The 20,950-nt window shown below is 46.9% G+C and overlaps 1 protein-coding gene across 4 annotated transcripts in view; it reads right to left on the bottom strand.

Moving 5' to 3' along the window:
- The window catches only part of LRGUK (leucine rich repeats and guanylate kinase domain containing), a 78,401-nt gene extending 58,565 nt beyond the window's left edge, over positions 1 to 19,836 (bottom strand). For 3 of the 4 annotated variants that reach the window (XM_053255626.1, XM_053255629.1, XM_053255627.1), the window contains exons 1-5: positions 19,419 to 19,836; positions 13,638 to 13,742; positions 10,518 to 10,599; positions 7,534 to 7,634; positions 6,768 to 6,849 (exon numbers count right to left, since the gene is read on the bottom strand). In XM_053255626.1, coding sequence (XP_053111601.1) covers positions 6,768 to 6,849; positions 7,534 to 7,634; positions 10,518 to 10,599; positions 13,638 to 13,742; positions 19,419 to 19,682 — 634 coding nt within the window. In that variant the 5' untranslated portion in view covers positions 19,683 to 19,836. The remainder of the gene's footprint in view (positions 1 to 6,767; positions 6,850 to 7,533; positions 7,635 to 10,517; positions 10,600 to 13,637; positions 13,743 to 19,418) is intronic. The other variant, XM_053255628.1, reaches the window with a different exon arrangement.
- Between the last annotated feature and the right edge of the window lie 1,114 nt (positions 19,837 to 20,950).

Below are 20,950 nucleotides of genomic sequence, written 5' to 3'. Positions count from 1 at the left end.
AGCTTGGCCTTTAAGGTCCCTCAGTGGCGCATTCATTGCTGTCATAATCGAGTCCATCCACCTTGCTGCTGGTCATCCTCTTCTTCTCTTTCCTTCAACTTTCCCCAGCATTATGGACTTCTCAAGGGAGCTGTGTCTTTGCATAGTGTGTCTGAAGTATGATAGTTTGAGCCTGGTCATTTGTGCCTCGAGTGAAAATTCTGGATTGGTTTGTTCTATGATCCATTTGTTTGTTTTCTTGGCTGCCCATGGTATACCCAAAAGTCTTCTCCAGCACCAAAGTTCAAAAGCATCAATACTTTTTCTATCTTGCTTCTTCAAAGTCTAGCTTTCACATCCATAGAGTCTTCAGTCTTTTCCAGGTTATAAATGATACAGGAAGTACCAATTCTCCAATTATATTGAGAACTATGCCCTAGCATCCTCTGCACAATATCTCAAAGAAGTCTGGCTAGAATTTGAACCCAGTTCTCAATCAAACCAGACTACGCCACCTTTGAACTCAAATCATCAAAGACAGGGTCCCTAGACATTGTTGAACCACAACTTGGCCCTTTTAAAAGATTAGTGGTTCACCCAGAATTTGAGAAGTTTGGAATCCCAGATCCGTTTCGGATTCATCATTACACATTCATTTGCTCCCCAGAAAGAAATCATACTTCATGCTGCAGCTCCTGTAAAATTGCACTGAGAACAGAACCAATATTACTGAAGCAGAAATACCAGCCCATCGAAATCCGGGGGGATTTTAAATGTGAGATTGGAATTGAGCCTGTACTAACAAACCAATTTGGGAAGTATTAGCAGCTCACTGAGAACACTTGGTGATGTTGGTGTTAGAGCCACAGGACAATGTATCCTTCTTTTCAGTAATCAGTAACTGCAAAAATACCTCTCATCCATGATTTAATTGTGGGTGAGCAGGCTGGCCTGGTATGTGTGAGCAGTTGGGTGAGCTTGGTGGAGTGGGTCTCTCCCAGCTCTGCCCTCCAGGTTTCATGATCCTACAGCAGCCCTGCCTTGAGGGCCGAGGAATTGCAGTCATCTATTGTGAGTCCATTCCCCTCTCCAGATGCCTGGTTAGGTAATATCAGGATTTTGTGTTTGACCCTGAGGGTGGGCCTACGAGATAGGATAGGGATTCTGTTGGTGCACCAACCACCCAGCTGCACCTCAGTCTCTCTGCCTGAGCTGACAGGGGTGGTCTCAGAGGTGGTGTTGGGTTCCCCTAGGCTTATTGTCTTGGGGGACTTCAATGTTGACGCTGAGGGTCCACCTAATAGAAGCAGCTGAGGACTTTATGGCCGCCATGACAACCATGGGCCTATCTCAACTAATATTGGGTCCCACTCATGTGGCGGGACATATGCTGGATCTAGTTTCTGCCAGCCAGGAACTGAATGATCTGCAGGTGGGGGAATTTGATATAACTCCTTTGTCATGGTCAGATCATCATCTGGTGCAGTTTAGTTTGACTGCTTTGACCAACCTCTGCAGGGGTGCTCTACCAATTAGAATGGTCCATGCCCCAAAGCTTTATGGATCCACTCGGTTTCCAGACAGCCCTTGAGGAGTTTCCAGTGTCCAGAACTGGTGACTCTGTCAAGGCCCTTGGGAATCTCTGGAATGTGGAGAAAGCCCAGGCTATTGACGTGGTTGCTCCTGAACGCCCTCGCTGGCTTAGTGGAAACCATACCACTCCTTGGTTCTCCTCAGAATTTAGGGAATGAAACAACTCAGAAAACACTTAGAGCGATGCTGGAGGAAGACCTGTGATTAATATGACCAAACACGGGCTAGAGCCCATTTTAGGGACTACTCTGAGGTGGTGGGGGCAATGAGGAACTGTTTTTTGCATCTGCCCAGTGTAGGCAAGCAGACGATTTCATGTGGCAAAGTCACTGCTTCACATAGGCCCCCATGTGACATGGGAAGAACCATCAGCAGACCTCTGTGACCAGTTTGCTTGTCACTTCACAGATAATGTCGCTTGCATCCATGTTGATTTGGATTCCAGGATTTTGGCAGTTCCAGGAGATGTGCCTCGGCAACCATCTGGTCAGATTGTGATGGATTCTTTTCAGGCAGTGTGGCCTGAGGAAGTGGATAAGATCCTAGGCAGTGTGCGGGCAACACCATGTGTTCTGGCCCCTTGCCCTTCTTGGCTAGTAAACAAGTATGTAGTTGGTGCCAATTATTAATGCTTCACTGGACCTGGCTCTACAGGTGGAGGCAGTGACCATGGGTGCCTTTGCACAGCTTCAGCTAGTATGCCAGCTGCGTCCCTTTTTTGAGAAGGCAAATCTGGCCACGGTTACCCGTGTCTTAGCCATGTCATGGCTGGATTATTGCAGTGCGCTTTACGTGGGGCTGCCCTTGAAGACTATTTGGAAACTTCAGTTGGTGCAGAATGCAGCTGCCAGGGTTCTCTCTGGAACTGCTCACTTGGAGCATATGACACCTATTCTGAAAGAGCTGCACTGGCTGCCAATTTGTTTCTGGATTCAATTCAAGGTGCTGGTCATTACCTTTAAAGCCCTAAACAGTTGGGGTCCTGGATACCAGGGGGACCACATGCTCCCAAGGTTTCTGCCCACTAGGGGTGTGCACGGAACCACCAACTGTGGTCTGGCACTGGGGTGGGGGGTAGCTTTAAGAGCGGCGGGAGGGTTTACTTACCCCTCCCACCGCTTTCCCGCTCTGGCGCCGTAATGCTAAGAGTAATTGGGGCAGCAGGATGCCGCCCCTTCCCCGATGTTGCTGGAAAAAACTCCCAGCAGTCCTTTGTGCGCACACACGTCACAGAGACGTGAAGCACGTGCACATTGTGTGCACGCGCAAAGAACTGCTGGGAGTTTTTTCCAGCAACATCGGGGAAGGGGTGGCAGGGAGGTATCCTGCCGCCCCAATTACTCTTAGCATTACGGCGCCAGAGCGGGAAAGCGGCGGGAGGGGTAAGTAAACCCTCCCGCCGCTCTTAAAGCTACCCCCCCACCCGAACCGGACCGCCCAGGTCCGGACCGGTCCGGAGGCTTTTTCAATGGCCTCTGGACCGGTCTGGGCCCATCCCTACTGCCCAACCCACAAGGTTGTCAGAGGGGCTTTTTGCCAACATTGAGAGAGGCTAAATTGTCATGCATGCAGGAAAGGGTCTTCTGTGTTGTTGCCCCAGGCTCTGGGATGCTCCCAGTGAATGCCTACTCTTTGATGTCTTTGGCTAATTGGCAAGGATAGCACAAGATATTTTTGTGCCTCGCGGGGGCGGGGGGAATGGCACCCCTCCCCCCTTTTTAACATGATGATTCTCTTTATTTAGCAGGGGGAGAGTAACTAGCCCTATCCACCCCCATCACAGTACCTCTAGTGACCGTTGCTGGCGTCTATCTTGTGTTTCTTTTTAGATTATGAGCCCTTTGGGGACAGCAATCCATCTTATTTATTTATTTATTTCTATGTAAACCCCTATATAAGCATTTGTTGAAAAGCGGTATATAAATATTTGCTGTTGTTCACTCACTGGGAGGTTTTGCTGCACAAGCTGAATGGAAAGGAAAGAAAGGTACACCAAGAGAAGTCCATGCTTTGAGAGTCAGATCTGTCCCTTTCGTATGCTGCCATCCCTCCTAGTAACCCGGTCTACCATCTGTGGCAGCCATCTTGCCTTGCCTCGTTCCGAGACGGTTTCTGAGCAACATTACAGCCCAAAACTCTGTATTCCTGCTCTGAATTTAAAACCAAGAGGTCCCAGTGCATCCTGAATGGTCCTTTTTTTGGTATCAAATTGAAAACAGTGGTCTAGGCGGGGGCGGGGGGGAGTCACCAATGTCAGACACCGTAGAGTTGTGGAGGTAGAGCAACTCTGCCCACACAGTCCTTACTGGCACTTCTGGTAGTAAATTGGATTGGTTACTGCTCTAATTGTGAACGGAAGCCATAGAAAAGCTTTCATCAGAGAGATGCAGGGATAGAGCAACACCCCACTGGCATCCACAGAGCATAATGGTAGATGGGAACGTTCAGTTTAATACCAGAGGTTCAAGCTGTATCGCTCTAGTCTTTTTGTGACCCTGCCCTTTGCTGCACCCTGATCCTGTCACCCAAATGTAGCTTTTTAAAATCTGGAACCAGAGGTGATGGTTGGCAGTCACTCTTGCCTTTTCTGAGCTTGGTTTCAAATCTCCCAAGTGTTGCGCATGTCATACTTGATTTTGCCCGACTGCTGGAGCCAATGTAAATGAGCAGAGTACGGAGAGTGAAGTGCTTGCATTCAGAGCAATTTCTTTTAATGCCTTCTTTCTATTCAGATGAGCAATAATCAGCCGTGGCCCCATTTCATTCCTGTCACATTACTTCTGCTTCTGCAACAGGAAATTATAATTGCAAAGGAAGTGAGTTGCCAGGCCAGAAGTTGACAAGAGCAGTGTCACCCGAACACCTTGTGAAACATGCGGAGAATGGAGCCTGAACACCAGGGACGGAGCTATCTATAGCCGAGGTAAAAACGGGCAGAAATAGAACCTGTCAGGCATGGTATCAGGCTTTGTTACACGTTAAACTAGCAGGATAAGGGATGGTTTGAGGAGAGCAGAGCGAGAGAGAGAACTTCCATCAACTCTATCCATGGCTGGAGGGGAAGGAGGAAGAGTTGACAGCATAAATTCATGACAGATTTATCACCAGCTATTAGCCACAAATGCACAGAGGCAGTCTCTCTCTGAATACCAATTGCTGGGAAATAAACAGAGAAGGGCTGTTGCCTTCCTGTCCTGCCTGTGGGGGGCTTCACAGAAGCACAGGTTCGACCACTGTTGAGCTAGATAGACCCACTTTGGCCAGATGCAGCAGGGCTCTTTTAGGATGAAATAGTCTCTCTCTTTAAAAGAGTACCAGCAGGCTCAATTATTCCACTGCCAAGTGCTCATGGAGGGGCAAGGGGGAAAGGCTCCACAAACTCCGTGTGCCAGGAACCAGGTGAGAGCAGCTATGTTTGTACTGATCCAGCCAATGTGGTACAAAGCATGCCAAAGCTTCCTACTGCTGGCCCGGCCTGGCCTAGGAAGGGAGGGACCCCCAGGATTCAGCAGACCAGGCCCTTGTGCAGATCTTACTTCTACCTTGGGCAGAATCTGCAGCCTGAACTATGGGGCTGGCATCCTTGTGGGAAAAGGACACTGCTAGGTCTCCACTATCAACTGAGGGAGTGAGCAGCAAGAGTCTATTTACTTGCTGGGAGACCACATGGTGAACAGGTTCGCTGGCAGAAATGCCAACATTAGGAATGGCTGTGATGAAGACATCAAGGCCTGAATGGTCACTTTTTATTCAAGATCATGAAGGAGTCCCATGGCCTGCAAGGTCAGACTGCCTAGCTTATGGCCTGACTTACTTTCCTGAGCCATCAGAATGTGCAAGCCTCTTTTGCAGCAGAACTCTGTGGTGGCAAAATGCATAGGTTGGTGGAGGTGTGTGTGTGTGTGGGGGGGGAACGGGGACTGTAAGTGGGTGGCCCCACCTTGCAGCAGGGACTTGGGCTATGTGGGCTTTGGATCCTCCCGCAACTCTGGGTTTCTACCATGTCATAGCTGTGCTTTCAATCAAGACTTCAGCCAGTCATTCCCAAAAGGCTGGGCCAAGGACTGCATAAGAATAATCTCCACTGAATTGGCTTTAGAAGTCTGAGAAAGAAAGGGTTAAACACACCCGTCCTTTGTATCCAGGTGATGCAGAGAGACTTGCATGCTTGTTTATCCTTTTCCTCTGAACCTCTTGGGGAAACAACTCAGGGACAGCTTCTCTCCCTAAGATGTGCATTTTCTAGGCTGGCATGAATAACAATTCTTTAGTATTCCTCTAAGCACCCTAAACACTAACAAATGTACTGTAGCATAAGCTCTCCTGGACTCTGTTGGATTTGCTGCAACAGACTAACACAACTCTGGAAGTTGGGCCACTCCCTGAACTTAGGAATGCAGGCATTTTTTCAAGTTGAATATTAATTTCTGCTACAGTTCACACCCCTCTGTTTTGCCCACTTTCCCTTCCCTGTAATCCATTACAGCCTCCAATCAAGATTGTGTGCTTGAGTGTGTATAAAGGAACTGCAACTGATCAGGGTCGATGGATAAATCTGGGGTCACCTTTTTGGCAGGGCTGCTACACAGGGACTCTCCTTGGATGGGCAGCCCCTATTCCCCAAGGGCAGAGGAGGCTCTAGGCAACCCCCGCAAACAGAACTCAGGTGCTTTGCAGAGGAGGGAGGGAGGGCGCTTTGCAGAGGAGATGCAGTTCAACTCACTACAACCCTCTTGTACTGGATCCATATAACAAGGGAGCAGCTGCCATGGAGACCCAAAGCATGATCTTGCTTGCCTTTGCACACTGCCATAGGTGGTGTATTTTAGTGCTATTAAACCAGAAAGGGACATTTAGCATGTTATGCTCTTTCATTCAAATCTTATTTTAATATACAGGTTTTTAACACACACTTGATTCCTCTAGATAGGGCAGGCTTCACATTAATATTAAAAATTTCAAGGCCAAACAAAGCTTTGTGTGTTTGTCTGAAAGGCCCCAGGCTGAACTAAACAGGGGTGGCCACCTTGAAGCTCTCTGGCTATTGCTGTCTCACAACAATAGAAATAAATTGTGTATGGGGATGACGGGAGTTGTAGTCCAACAACAGCTGGAAAGCCTCAGGTCAGCTATCCCTGAACTAATGGCTGCCTATCCCCCTTGTCTCCAGAAGTTCCATTCTCCAAAAAGGATACTGTCCAAAATGAGCTTCGTAAGTGCCTGGTAGGCAGAAAGATCTCGCATCTCTGGAATCATGTTGTATGAAAAATCCACCAGCTGGAGGGGGCAAGAAGAACACATAGAGATGCCACAGACTTTCTTCTGGCTCTTTCCACCCTCTGCTGTACCATGAAACTTAAGGCTGCTTTTGTTCAACTTGGGTGCAAAGATGGAGCATGACTATTAATAAAGTGCATGGTTAGAAAGAGCAAAAATGCTTTGGAACCCACGTCCATAGATCCCGCTTTGGAAAGTTCCTAAATGTTGCTTGTGTGCAAACATTTGTGGTGATCCAGGGACTTTAGTAGACACAAGAAAGCACCTGCACACACGTGCGCACACACAAATAGGGGGTGACCCAAGCATAACAATTTAAAAGTGACACCGATGTGAATCTTAAGGCAGATTTCAGCTGTGAAAATCTCACCACCAACAACTAGGTGACACGAGAAAAGGAAAAGCCAGGGGTGAGGACGAGTATGTGTATATGAGGCCTAGAGTCAGAAGAAGATCTGATGGGGATGCAAAGGAACATTGAGAGGTGAAGAAAGTTCAACTTCAAAATAACCAGAAAAAGTCTCCAGTAAAAAAACACAGAAGCAGCTTTTAGAATCAATCAATCAATCAATCAATCTCATCCCTAGATTTCCTGGATGAGGTAGCTTAGCTGGCTGGCTGGCTAGCTATACTGAGAGAGTCTGCATTCAGATACAGCCCACAGAGCTGTAGTTTATTCCTTACTTGGAGATTCTTAGGTGGGCTGAAGTCAAAGTACGTAGTTAGTTCATTATGGGAAACGTCCAGCTCCAGCAGGTAAGGCAAGTGACTGACACAAGAAAGATCTGGAAACAAGAGGGAATAAAGAGAGAGGGAAACTAAAAGGAAAATACATGAAATACTCTGCCATAATTAATCTTACTTTGAAGGTCAGGGCTGTGAGGACGGGGTAGGAATACCTCGCTGCAGGGTTTTTAAAACCCATGTCCCCAGATGTTGTTGGACTTCAACTCCCATAATTATTTATAGGAGTATAATACAATAAAATAAATAAAATCAATTATAAATACAACAAATTATTAATTAATTAATTAATTAATTAATTAAAGGAGATGAAATCCAACAACATCTGGGGGCCCAAGTTTGAGAACTCCTGCCCGTAGCAAGAAAAGCAAAACTCTTTCCTCTGTGTATATTCTCGCAAATTGAGCAAATCTGCGCATGATTTCTCTTCCTTTGCATAATTCAGCTTGCCCTTTCCCCCACCTTTTTCTTTCTGCTAGTCACAAGGAGGGGTCAGGAGCTGCAAATGGCACCAAAGCCCTGCTCTCTGTCTGTAGGAACTCTTACTCAGCAATTCTGAGATTCCACCCAGTGTGGCCCAGCATATTTAAGCAGGTCTTTGAAACAATAAGGGCTAGAAGCTTCTTTTTCAAGGAGAGCTGAGATCCTTAGGCAGCTGAACCCAGTGGCCAAGTCTACAGTTGGTGGGTTTTCTGAGCTTTCAGGAAGCCATGACATTCTGCCTGTGTATAAGGCAGGGCTTGCCAGGCCTCAGGGAGCCCTGGTGCCTAGGAACTTAACTGTGGTGCCTAGACTAGGATATTCAGAGGCAGAGTTATTAAGGACAATCTTTATTTCTCCCAAACAGCCCTGTTTCTGTTCTTTGTAAAATGGATAAAGAGAAACCCATTTACCCTGCCTGCCTAATGTCCTTTTCTAAGTCCAGGAATTTTGTCAAGTCTCCATTGCCTGGCTCCTAGATCCAAAGAAAATCTGCCAAGGCCTGGTATAAGGCATTCCCACTCTAAATGCTTAAGGCAGGTAGCACAATTCCTTTCTCCATTCAGCCTTACGATACTCTTACAGTGCAGCACTACTGCTTTCATTCCATAAAAGGCTTCCATATTATCGCCCCTTTACAGACTGAGGGACTGAGAAGGAGAAGTTGTGACTTGCCCAAGGCAAGCTAGCAAGACATGGCAAAGCTGTTGCTAGAAGACAGATCTCCCAGATCCAGCATGCAGCAGCCTGCTAAATGGAGCACTCGAGATAACACTTGCACACAGCAGTGTCTGTGCAAGCATGTGTGTGCATATCAGGTGACATCTAAGGCCCTTCCTCTTAGGGACACTCTTCAATCTGCAGGCAAGAAATGAACTTACTAAGGCTCCTTCCAGATGGCAATAAACTGCAAGCAGTTTCAAGATGATCAGGGGCCTAGAGCACCTTCCTTATGAGGCAAGGCTACAACACCTGGGGCTTTTTAGTTTAGAAAAAAAGATGACTGCGGGGAGACATGATGATAGAGGTCTATAAAATCATGCATGGAGTTCAGAAAGTGGATAGAGAAAAGTTCTTCTCCCTCTCACATGACACTAGAACCAGGGGTCATCCCATGAAATTGATTGCCAGGAAATCTAGGACCAACAAATGGGAGTACTTTTTCACACAATGTATAATCAACTTGTGGAATTCTCTGCCATGAGTTGTGGTGACAGCCAACAACCTGGATGGTATTTAAGAGGGGTTTGGATCACTTCATGGAGGAGAGGTCTATCATCCACTACTAGTTGGAGGGCTATAGGCCACCTCCAGCCTCAAAGGCAGGATGCCTCTGAGTACCAGTTGCAGGGGAGTAATGGCAGGAGAGAGGGCATGCCCTCAACTCCTGTCTGTGGCTTCCAGCGGCATCTGGTGGGCCACTGTGCAAAACAGGATACTGGACTAGATGGGCCTTGGGCCTGATCCAGCAGGGCTGTTCTTAAGCAAGCTCCATGCACAAGTATACTCACTCTCCACACACTCCTGCAGGCTTCTGTCTTCCTTCCTAGCGTGAATTCATGCTCTGTGCAGAGCAAGGTCCTCTCACGATTTTTGCAGTACCACCTTCCAGCCAGTTCTTGCTTTCTGAGAAGTACTGATTACTATTTTCCTAGCGAGTGGGGGAAGGGCCAATTGCAAGATCTGGCTGGTGGTGCTGTAAAAATTATACGAGGACCCTGCTGTGTATCTGAACAGAGCATGAATTTTCATTGAGAAAAGAGAAGCCTGCAGAGTGTGTGGAGGGTGAGTAAACTTGTACCCAGAACTTCCATGAAAGCATCTCGCGTCACACAACTCATTCAGTATGCTTTTGTTACTCCTTCACCATCTGCATTATCTGAAAAGCAACTTGTATGACTGATCAATGAGTGGAAGAAAGGGCCAAGCTTGGAAGATCTATGTGAAACATTCCTAACACAAGACATGGTTCACTGGCTGAACTTGTGTTTTGCACACATTTCCCGGTTCGGTCCCCGGCATCTCCTCGCAGGCCTAGGAAGGACCTCTGTCTGTGACCTTGGAGAGCAGCTGCCAATCAGCACAGACAGTACTGGATCAGTGGTGTGGACCATTGGTCTCACTTAATATAAGGCTGTTCCAAAAATCTAATCATAGACTCAGCTTCAGAACTAACATGGCTGTTTGCATTTTATTTCCAGATAATAAACTGGACAATAATCTTTATGTTCTAGTTGCTGAGCATATGTCATTACAGCTCATCATACAGGCTGGAGTGCGGCCGTCCCATCATTCTCAAGGAGAGCCAGTCATTCTGTGGAGCCACATAAGCGGAGCCATGAATTGCTTTTGTAATAAGAGAGCTGTGCGGTCCGCTGCTTTTTTTTAAAAAAAGCTGAAATGGTTTTACGACTCAGAGGTTTACAAAAGTGGCGACCACGTACCATTAATTTTATTGTAGGAAAGATCCAGCTTCTCGAGGTGGACGTATTTGGAGAGAATATCAATGTTACTTAAACTCTGATCCTGCAGGAAGCAAAAAAGGGAACGAGAATTCAATACATAGCACTATTTTATTTATTGTTCTATTTCTATACCAGTTTTCATTAAAAAATAATCCCAAAGTGGTTTACAATATAATTAAAACAATGCACAATTAAAATACAAACTAAAAGTACAAATATTAAATATAAAACTAATATATCTCTATTTAAAAGTTTAAAGTCTATATAAAACAGTAGACCTCTCTTCCAAGATGACACCCAGGATTCCAACATCATCACTGTGGCTGCATTCAGATGATCCTCCAAATAATAGTTGTGGGTGGGGAGGGCTGGGAAAAAGCATGCTCCCTTCTCCCCCCACTCCTCCTCCTCTTTATTTTTGGCAATTATATACCACTTTTCAGGTGAACCTACCAAAGCAGTTTACATAAAAACTTGAACACACGTGTCAAGCAACTTGTTTCACGGTGAGCTCTTTAGGCTCACTTCTTTCTTCTCCCTGCCAAGCATGATGGTCCCTGAGCAGCACTCTGTGGTGGCAGCTGCGGAGGGGACAGATTAATGCATGTTTTGATCCAACAGAAGCCCTCTTATTTATTTATTTGCCTATCGTATTTGTATACCACCTGATATACGTATTTCTAGATGCTGTACATAATCCAAAATACAATATAAACCAGAAGAAAAACAACAATTTCACTGGATCTAAACAATTAAACTGTTTGAAATTAATTTTAATTACAAGCCTGAGAAAACAGGTGTGTCTCTCTTTTTTTTGGCACTTTATTTTTATTAATTTTCTACATATCAATGTGACTTCTAAGAAAACGGGTGTGTCTTGAGGGTCTTTTTAAAAACAATCATAGATGGAGAAACTCTTATTTTGACAGGGAGAGTCTCTTCAGGCATGCAAAAAAAAGGGGCGCAGGTGCTGTACTTGTGTATAGCACCCCGAGAGTGTGCCAGCAAGCCGCACCCTGCTTCAGCACTGCTGGGCCCAAAAGCCTCACACTGCTGGGCTCTCCACGCTTGCATGTGTGTCTGAAGAAGCACACGCCATAAGCCATTTCCAAGACTGAGGCTGGGGCACCACGTTTTCCAATCACAGAAATGGCCGCCATCACGCTGACGACATTTGCCTCTTCAGACAAACACCATAAGTGTGGAGAATGCAGGGAGGGTGAATGCTTCTTAGCATGTCAGTGCTGGGACAGGACTTCTGCGTGTGGACTCAGGATACTGCATGTGAGTATAGCATCCCCTCCCCGTCTTTTTGGGGGCATGTCTGAAGAGGGCTACAGTTTGCCTCTAAACCACGATTGCACGTCAGGATCAAACTCTGAATTTGGACGATCAGCAAGTTATGGTTTAATCAAAACAGGCAGTAACAAATTAAGTCACATGAGGGAAGAAAGGGAAAAGTGTGTGTGGCATGGAGAGAGAACATGAACACAGAACTTGTTTCTAGTCCTCCAAACATGGTTTGAAAAAAATGTCTCCATGCAGCCAGTACGTGTGACCTGTCTGTTCTTTAAGTGACAAACTTAAAGCTCTGAAGGATGAGCAGGATTGAGCTTTAAAGGAGCAAACCTATTCATTCATACATACACTGCCTGTAACCAGATGTCTCAAGGCGGTTAATAACCAAATTAAAAACACATTCAAAGTTTAACACAGAGTTGTTGTTTCTTTTTTTTTAAAAAACCCCCTCATATATATTAAAATAAAAACTAAAATTTCAAACTAGACACACATCTTCTAAATGTTCACCTTGAATGTTCACCTCCAGACTGAGCATTCACACATTGAACAGATCATATATTTCATACAGTCTTAACAGAATGTTCAAACGGATCCTGAACAGTTCTTACACCAATCCTGTAAGGTGTGCCAATATGCTTGCCTCCACATTACAGGGAGAGAGAGAAGAAAGGCTTATTTAAAGCCACCTAGTGAATCCACAGTGGAGGTGAGATTTGGCACAGCAAATCACAAGCTCACCGCCTTTACTGGTCATCAGCTGGGTATCCAATTTCTGTTCTGAGGTCCCAGTTGCAGCCCCTCAGGGCTAGGAAAGATTTGGTCTCCTTTTCTCTGGGCATCACGGTCCCAGCTAGGGAGAAAGATTCTGGATGGAACGCAAGCCACTTCTCTGGCCTGTGTTAGAAGACTCTTTGGTTGGGTTTGCATAATTTACTGCCATATTTGAGGCCAATAAGAAATCTCGCTGGACAAACTGATGACAAACTTGGGGGGCAGAGGCTGCCTTCTGCTTTCTGTTGGTTGGCTCACTTGTTTGAACCAGGAGGAGTTGTTTGTATCAGGCATTTCTGCAATGCCCTGCCTTGAGATGAGAGTGGGCTAGATAGCATTTTGGACTCCCCAAGCTCTAGGAAATGTCCATTTCAAAAAGTGAACTTGGACCTCCAGAGCGACTGAGGTCTGGTGGATAGAGAGGGCTTGATGGTACAATACGTGTTTTCTGAACTAGAACATCCTCTGTTAGTGTGGTACCAAAAACGCAATGCAGGCGGGAGCTCTACCAAAAAGGCATCAAGAGATCATCATCTGCGGAAAGGGCCAGATTAAGGGTTCAAGACAGAGAGGCCATTGCTCTGTATTTTGACCACAAAGCTATTTGGCATTTATTTATTTATTCATTCATTTATTCATTCATTTATTTCACTTCTATACTGCCCTATCCAAAGGTACTGGGTGGTGCACAACAAGTAAAATACAACAACCAACATTTAAAACAAACAATATACAAACATATCTAACACAGTTCAGAGCCATTTAAAACCAATTAAAAATACTTAATTTAGAAACCTTGGAAGGCCAGGCCAAACAAGTATATCCTTAGGGCTCTCTTGAAGGCCAACAACAATCCCAGACTACAGATATCTGCTGGGAGTGCATTCCATAGACCAAGAGCAGCAACACAGAAGGCCTAGCTCCGAGTCACCACCAGATGTACCGGTGGTAATCGGAGATGGACCTCTCCAGGTGACCTCAATGTGCAATGGGGAAGAAGAAGAATTTACAGAAGAATTTACTCACTGAAAGTGACAGGTTGAGGTAGACATGTTCTGTGCCAGGGGCTGAGCGTCCCAGTTTGTGCAGGGCTTCAGCGATAACATCTTCTCTCAGAACACCATCAAATTCCTCCAGAAAATCAAAGGGGGGAAGAATTCAGTTGCACTAAAATAATCAAAGCAGAGAGACCTTCCTATGCAGGTGAAAGCCAGGCTCTGAGCCTTTACCCATCCCAGTTGGATCAGACTATGCACACCAAATGCTTTCACCCAGTAACTGAAAGGTAAATGGACAGCTACCCACTTGGGCTGTCAAATGCTCCTTTTTGTGGACATATCTGCACTACAGATTTAAACTGGTTTAAATGATCATTTCCTCCTCTTCAAGGAACAGTAGATTTGTGAAGGGGGGAAAACCGTCCCTAGAGATTCTTTATTTCTCGGCCCTCTCACCAAATGACAAATTTCCAGGATTATTTGATGAATGAACTGGTATTGAACCAATAGAAGTGTACAGTGTAGAGAGGGGAGAGAATGCCCTTACAAACATAACAGCCTTACATAATATGACAGGTGTATCTGATCCCACAACACTCTCAGCTGTATAGAAGCTGAGACTTCTATACTTCTGGTTGGATTTTGCTTTATTGAAAAATCAGATAATATCCTGGAAATGCCAGACACTGAGGTCATTCACACAACCAAAAACTGTGTTCTACCTGGGTTTGGGAGCTGTGTGTACTCCCAATTTTTGGTTGTGTGGAAGCAAGGTAAGAGGAAAACCTGGGCAGAAGCGATTGTGTGGAAGCAAGGTAGGAGGAAAAACTATGCAGGTCCCAAACCTGGGCAGAACAGATTTTTTATTGTGTGAATGACCTCACCTTATCCCTTCATAAGCATGTACATAGCAGAAGTAGGAAGCCAACCACAGTATGTGGTTGTCAGTCAAATCAGCATGAGCTGAAGTACCTTGACTATGAAAACTGCAGGGATCATCAGATATCAGAGCCACAAGCACAGATCCCTACAGCTCCCCTAAAAAGAGGGCCATGGGCAACCCTAATGCATACATGCTTCCCAAGGACACCTGAGGTTTGTTAACTAACACATATTGGTTCACATCTCACATTAATCCTATAGACCTCCTCGTGATTGAAACACTTCTGATTTTTACTTATGAGAACAAGAGTCCTGCTGATAAGACCAAAGATTTCTCTACTCCAGCATCCTGCTTCTCACAGTGACCAAATAGATGCCTTTAGGAAGCCCATGAATGGAACACACTCTGTTCTCCCTTTTATTGGGTTGTGCCAGGCCTTCCGGTGTCATGTGTTTGGGCTCTCTTGGGCAGAATGATGCCGGGTGTGTGTCCAGTGGCTCAGGGGCAGCTATTACTGTCGTGGTGGGGAATAGAAGAATTGGCGTTGGCAGAGCAGCTGGCCGCTACAGGGGAAGGGAAACCAGTAATTTAGTAACTGTTTCCACTTCTGGCTGCCCTGTCAGCTCTCTGGCCTTGGGGAGCAGTTCCAACTCCCCACAGAACCTAGTCTTGCTCCTTTGCAATGCCAGGTCAGTTCAGAATAAGACCGAAATCATCCATGACTTGATCATGGATGAGGGAGCCAACCTGGCTTGTATAACTGAGACCTGGATGGGGGAAGCTAGTGGCCCAGTTTGGGCTCAGCTTCTTCCGCCAGGCTACTCTGTTGTGGAGTGGGCTAGGGGATGTGGGCGGGGTGTGTGTGGAGTGGCTGTGGTCCATAAGGATACCATTTCCCTTACCAGTGCCGCTGTGCGACAGTTGACTTATATGGAGTGTGTCTTTCTGAGGCTGGCAACTAGGGATAGATTGGGGATTCTGTTGGTGTACTGTCCACCCCGCTGCCCAACCAACTCCCTAACTGAGCTGATGTAGCTGGTCTTGGAGTTGGTGTTGGAGTCACCCAGACTTTTGGTTCTGGGTGACTTCAATATCCATTCGTTGAGGTCATCTGGAGAGGTCCGTCTCCAGTTGCCACCAGTACGTCTGGTGGCGACTCGGAGCCGGGCCTTTTCTTCAGCTGCTCCTGGTCTATGGAATGCACTCCCGGCAGATATCCGCAGTTTAGGCTCGCTGTCGGCCTTTAAGAGAGCCCTAAAAACCTATTTATTTGGCCTGGCCTTCCAAGGCTTATAAAGTGTTGATGTTTTTAAAAGTATTTTAATTGGTTTTAAATCGTTTTAATCATTTTTGAATTGTTTTTATATTGTTTTAGCATTGTTTTAGTTGTGGGTTTTATGTCTTTTTAAAAGTTATTGTACACCGCCCAGAGCCTCTGGATGGGGCGGTTTTTAAATGCAATAAATAATAACAACAACAACAACAACAGGTACACTGCTTCTGGACATGGAGGTTCCATTCAGCCTTCTTCTTCTACTGCTTAGAGAAACTTTTCATCAAAAAGCAACATGTACATAGTAATCGTGGTAGTTGTCGCTATTTTGGATGGGTTGCACTCCCCTTGAAGAACTAGGTTTGCAGCCTGGGTGTGCTCCTTGACCCAGTGTTTTTTTTGGAGAGTCAGGTGAAGGTGGTTCTGCCTTTTATCAGCTCTGGCCAGTGCACCAGCTGCGGCCATTCCCAGAAAAGTCTGGCCTGGCCACTGAAAGAACGACTGACTGCAATGCATTCTACATGAGGCTGCCTTGAAAAGCATTCAGAGACTGCAGCTGGTGCAAACACAGCTGTCTGCTTACTAACTGGACTGCCCACTGGGAACACATCACTCCAACAGCGCTGGATTTTCAGCAACTTCCCATTCATTTCTGGGCTCAATCCAAGCTGCTTGTTCTTTTCTTTTCAGCCCCAAATGGCCTAGGAGCTGGGAATCTGAAGGACTACCTTCCTTGGCACGTATCAAGCCCGCCCCCCTCCTCCAATCCCAGGTGCTTTGGCCATTGTCTGAAGCTCTCCTGTGTCACATGCCTGGGCTGCCTGAGGTATACCAAGTATTACCCTTCCTGAGCAACGGAGGAGCTGAGCACTGACACTCCCCTGCCCAGATCCCTGCTGCTCTGACTCTTCCTACAATTCACAGAACAGCATCCCCTTCTCCCCTAATTTATCTGCCAGCAGCTTTCCTCCCATAACTTACCCAGAAATACACACCTTTGAAATATTCCACTGACTGTAGTAGATAGTCCTCCTCTACAATAATTCAGTTTCCCCCACTTTTGTCATTCACTACGTAGCAGCCCACTCTCCCATAAATTGTCCTACATAGCCCCCTTTCTCAAACTTGTACGATTTCCTCCAGCAAGCCACTGAACACCACCACCTTCTCAATTAATCCGGTTTCTCTCTTTCAGGCAGCCAACCAGTCAAAAGGTGCATAATCCATTAACTGCCTGACTGTTAAAATAGCCCTATTAAAATAAATATTACATTATTTGAATTCAGGTCATAATTTCAGGCTCTGTAATGAAAGGAATAACTTCTCTTGGCTAAATGAGAGGCACACAAAGAGCTTTACAATTCCACTGGCACCAAACACAATTTACACAGGATAAAAAGCTTCAGAAACGGAGGGGCAGGACATTCTCCAGACCCTAGGAAAAGCAATGAATTGAGCCTAAGAGTGGCCCACCAGATGCTGCTGGAAAGCCCACAGGCAAGAGATGAAGGCGAGCCGTCTCTCCTGCTGCTGTGGCTCCCCCTGCAACGAGTGTTCAGAGGCATCCTGCCTCTGAGCATGAAGGCAGCCTGTTGCTATCCAGACAAGTAGCCATTTAGACCCACCCTCCAGGAGTGTCCCTAACCCCCTTTTAAAGCTTCCTAAGCTGCTGGCCATCACCACATTCAGTGGCAGAGAATGCCATAGATTAATTATGTGTTGTGTGAAAAAGTACTTCCTTTTGTCAGTCCTAAATTTCCTGGCCATCAATTTCACGGGACGACCCCCTGTTCTAGTCCTGATAAGAACATAAGGCCCATCATCCATTCATCCACCTGCAAACTCACTTAAACACTTGGCCAGCTGTTCTTCCCACATCATTATGCCAAACACCAAGGAGAACCTTTTCACCATGCACTTGCTGTGTGGGAAATGGTTGTCTGTATCCATTCAGCACACACTTGTGCAGCAGGATGTGCACTTGGCAAGACAAGGCCCACAGCACTCCCAGCTGGGCCTCAAGCAGCCCGGAAGGAGAGCACTGCCAGCAAAAGCAATCATCAAGCTGTGGCCCGAGGGAGAAGGCAAGGCAAATCAGTGCCAGGGGAGAAGGGCTATGGCTCTTGCCGGGGAGCACCAACCAGCATCATCAGGCTGCACCCCTGGGGCTTGAGAGGATAGCAAAGATTTTAATGTCTCCTTGTGCAAACAATAATACAAACGTTACATAATCACACACATAAGATATCTAAGCAGTCTGATGACGGTGTATAGACACACGCCAATTGCAGATCATGCACCCAGGAGCCTTGCTGTATTTTTTAGATGTATTATCTGCTTAAATCTTTTTAAAAAACATCTGAAAACCCATCTTTTCAACCAGCCTTTTCAAATTTGTTGGGTTTAATTTTGGGATTGATTTTAAATTGTTGAATTGTTTTAATTTTTTATATGTGTTTTAATTGTTTTATGTTAACCGCCCAGAGATGAAAGTCTGGGCGATATAGAAATGTGATAAATATATAAATAAAGGTTTAACTCAGGCCAGTTGAAGCTCAGAGTGCAACACTGCAACACTTCCAAAAGCAGCTCTGAACTTGGCAAGTCCCCAGAAGGGAGATCAAGAGTTCCCTCATTCATTCTGCAGAGTATAGCTGCATTTCCTGTCCGATAACCAGATCCTCCTCACTCCTAGAAGCCACAACCATGTCATGTGAAGTGGCCCCTTTCCTCCTGTGATGCTAAGAAGAGAGCTGCTTTTCTGCTCTCCCCTGATTTATACTCACGGACTAGAGTCACCCTTCCCACTCACCCAGCTCCCATCCCTCCAACTCCTGGAGCACCACCCATGCACGCTTGTGAGCACGCTCCATTTTGACAGAAGGGGCTGCCCAACCAAGGGGTTAAGCTAGACTAGCAGGCCAGCTGCTCCTCTTCCATCCCAGTGTTGGTAATTCACCAAAGGGAGAGCCCGGTCTCTCCTTCCCGTAATTATCTGAGTAGCGCGCCCCCTCAAAAAAAATCCCAGCTGGCCCGTAATTCTCCCTATAGAAGCACCTCCATCCCTATAATCATCCAAGGAGCACGACCCCTCAAAAGTTTTACCCCTCGCGCCCGTAATTCTCCTTATAGAAGCTCCTCTCTAGTGATAATGCCCCGCGCATCCATAATTCTCCTTATAGAAGCACCCCCAAGATGCTTCTCAATCTTCCCGTGTTCATCCGAGGTGCAGGGCCCCTCAAAACCTCCATGCCCCCGTAATTCTCCCTATAGAAGCGACTCTCCAGGGATAATTATCCGAGGCGCACGGGCCCTCAAAACCCTGCGCGCCCGTAATTCTTCTTATAGAAGCACCTGCCCAAGGATGCTTCAATCTTCCCGTATTTATCCGAGGTGCACGGCCCCTCAAAACCCCCGTAATTCTCCCTACAGAAGCGCCTCTCCAGAGAGAATTATCCAAGGTGCACGACCCTTCGACACTCCCGCGCCCCTGTAATTCTCCCTGTAGAAGCGGCTCCTTAATGGACGCAGCAGTCCCCCCGCCATTATCCGAGGCTTACGAACCCACTTGCCCCTCCCCGCGCCCGTAATTTTTCTTGTAGGGGCGCATCCCCAAAGGGGAAGCGGGGGAGGGCCGGGGGGAGCTGCAGCACCTCCTCCATGGGCTCGGGCTCAGGCTCGGATTCGGTGGACTCCTCTTCGGCCTCCTCGAGCTCTTCCTCCTGGCTGCAGCTGAGGCTGGGCTGCTCCGTCATGGCCTCCCTGTCGGACTCCCGCGGGAGCCGCTCCTCGAAGGGGTTGAGGGAGAAGGCGACGGAGGGGGAGGTGGACGCCTCCTCCTGGAAGCCAAGGCCGCCCCGCTCCATCGGGATCCTCCTCCGGGAGAGGCCGCTTTTGAGAAGCTGCGGCCGCGGCATGGTGGAGGGGGACTCGGGGCCGCTCGCGGGGGGAAGTGGGGTACTGCTTGTTGTGTTTAACACGTTCCCGCCAGGGCCCCTGGAGGGAAAAGGGGTCGCCCGGGCGGCGCCATCTTGTTTACAAGCCGTTGCCCGGCAACAGCAGCGCGTGTTGCGCAGGGCATGCCGGGGCCATGGAGACTCAAACATAGCTCGTGCGCAGACGGGTTCCTCACGCGGTGGTCGACGGGAACTGTAGTTCGGCGTGTCAGGTGGGGCTTCGTTTTATCTTTGCTTGATTTAATGGTCTTTTGGAATAACAAGCCACAGTAATAATAACAATAAATAACAAAGAATGATAATAATTAATAACAACACACATATTATTTCACACAGCAGTCAGGTTATCTTTTCTATAGTGTGAATGTTTAACTACTGGGTTCACCTAGGATCAGGGAGTACAGAGAATGTCCCTCCATCAACTTGGGCCCTCCAGCTGTTCTTGGCCTCCAACTCCCATAATCCCCAGCCACAGTGGCCTGTACTCAGGCCTTATGGGAGTGGTCGGCCAACCTGTGCAGGAGGGCCAAAGTGGAGGTGGGCTCTTGTGGTTTGTCCTCTTGCGCCATCCGTGTCCATCCTTGTATTTGTGGGGGACTCCAACCAGAAGCCGTTGGCCTGCAGGTAAGACCTCAGCCCAGTGAGTGACCTGGGTGGTATAGTTCTGCTAGGACTGTGCCACTTCACCTGGAGAACTGCAAAGCATGGTAGCAAGCATGACTTGTCCCCCTAGCTAAGCAGGGTCTGGTTGCATTTGAATGGGAGACTAGAAGTGTGATTACTGGAAGGTATTCCCCTCCGGAGGATGGAGCCGCTCTGGGAAGAGCATCTAGGTTCCAAGTTCCCTCCCTGGCAGCATCTTCAAGATAGGACAAGATTTGGACAAATTTTTTTTTATTGAACCAACAAACTACCAAAGCATACAGTACGTTTCCAAAGCACCATTATATACAAAGTGGTTGTTTGTACATGATATATCTACAAAGATTTAGACACAAGGATTTGGAAACCCACAAGGTTATGAAGTATATGCAGGTAGTACTGTAACTCGGGGGTGGGGGATTTCAAGGCACATCAGGTAATGGGGGGGGGGGGTTTACATCCAACGTCCATTTCCATAAGTTGTCCCATTGCTGTTTAGAAGAGATACTCTTGTCTTTTTGCACATAACCATACAAGAAATTTACTGTCTCATCTGCGTGAACGTCCCACCACTGCTGTCCCGCCAT

Source organism: Hemicordylus capensis, chromosome 5, assembly GCF_027244095.1.
Source record: "Hemicordylus capensis ecotype Gifberg chromosome 5, rHemCap1.1.pri, whole genome shotgun sequence".
In the NCBI taxonomy this organism is placed as follows: Eukaryota; Metazoa; Chordata; class Lepidosauria; order Squamata; family Cordylidae; genus Hemicordylus; species Hemicordylus capensis.
This window is presented reverse-complemented; position numbering and strand designations above follow the sequence as displayed.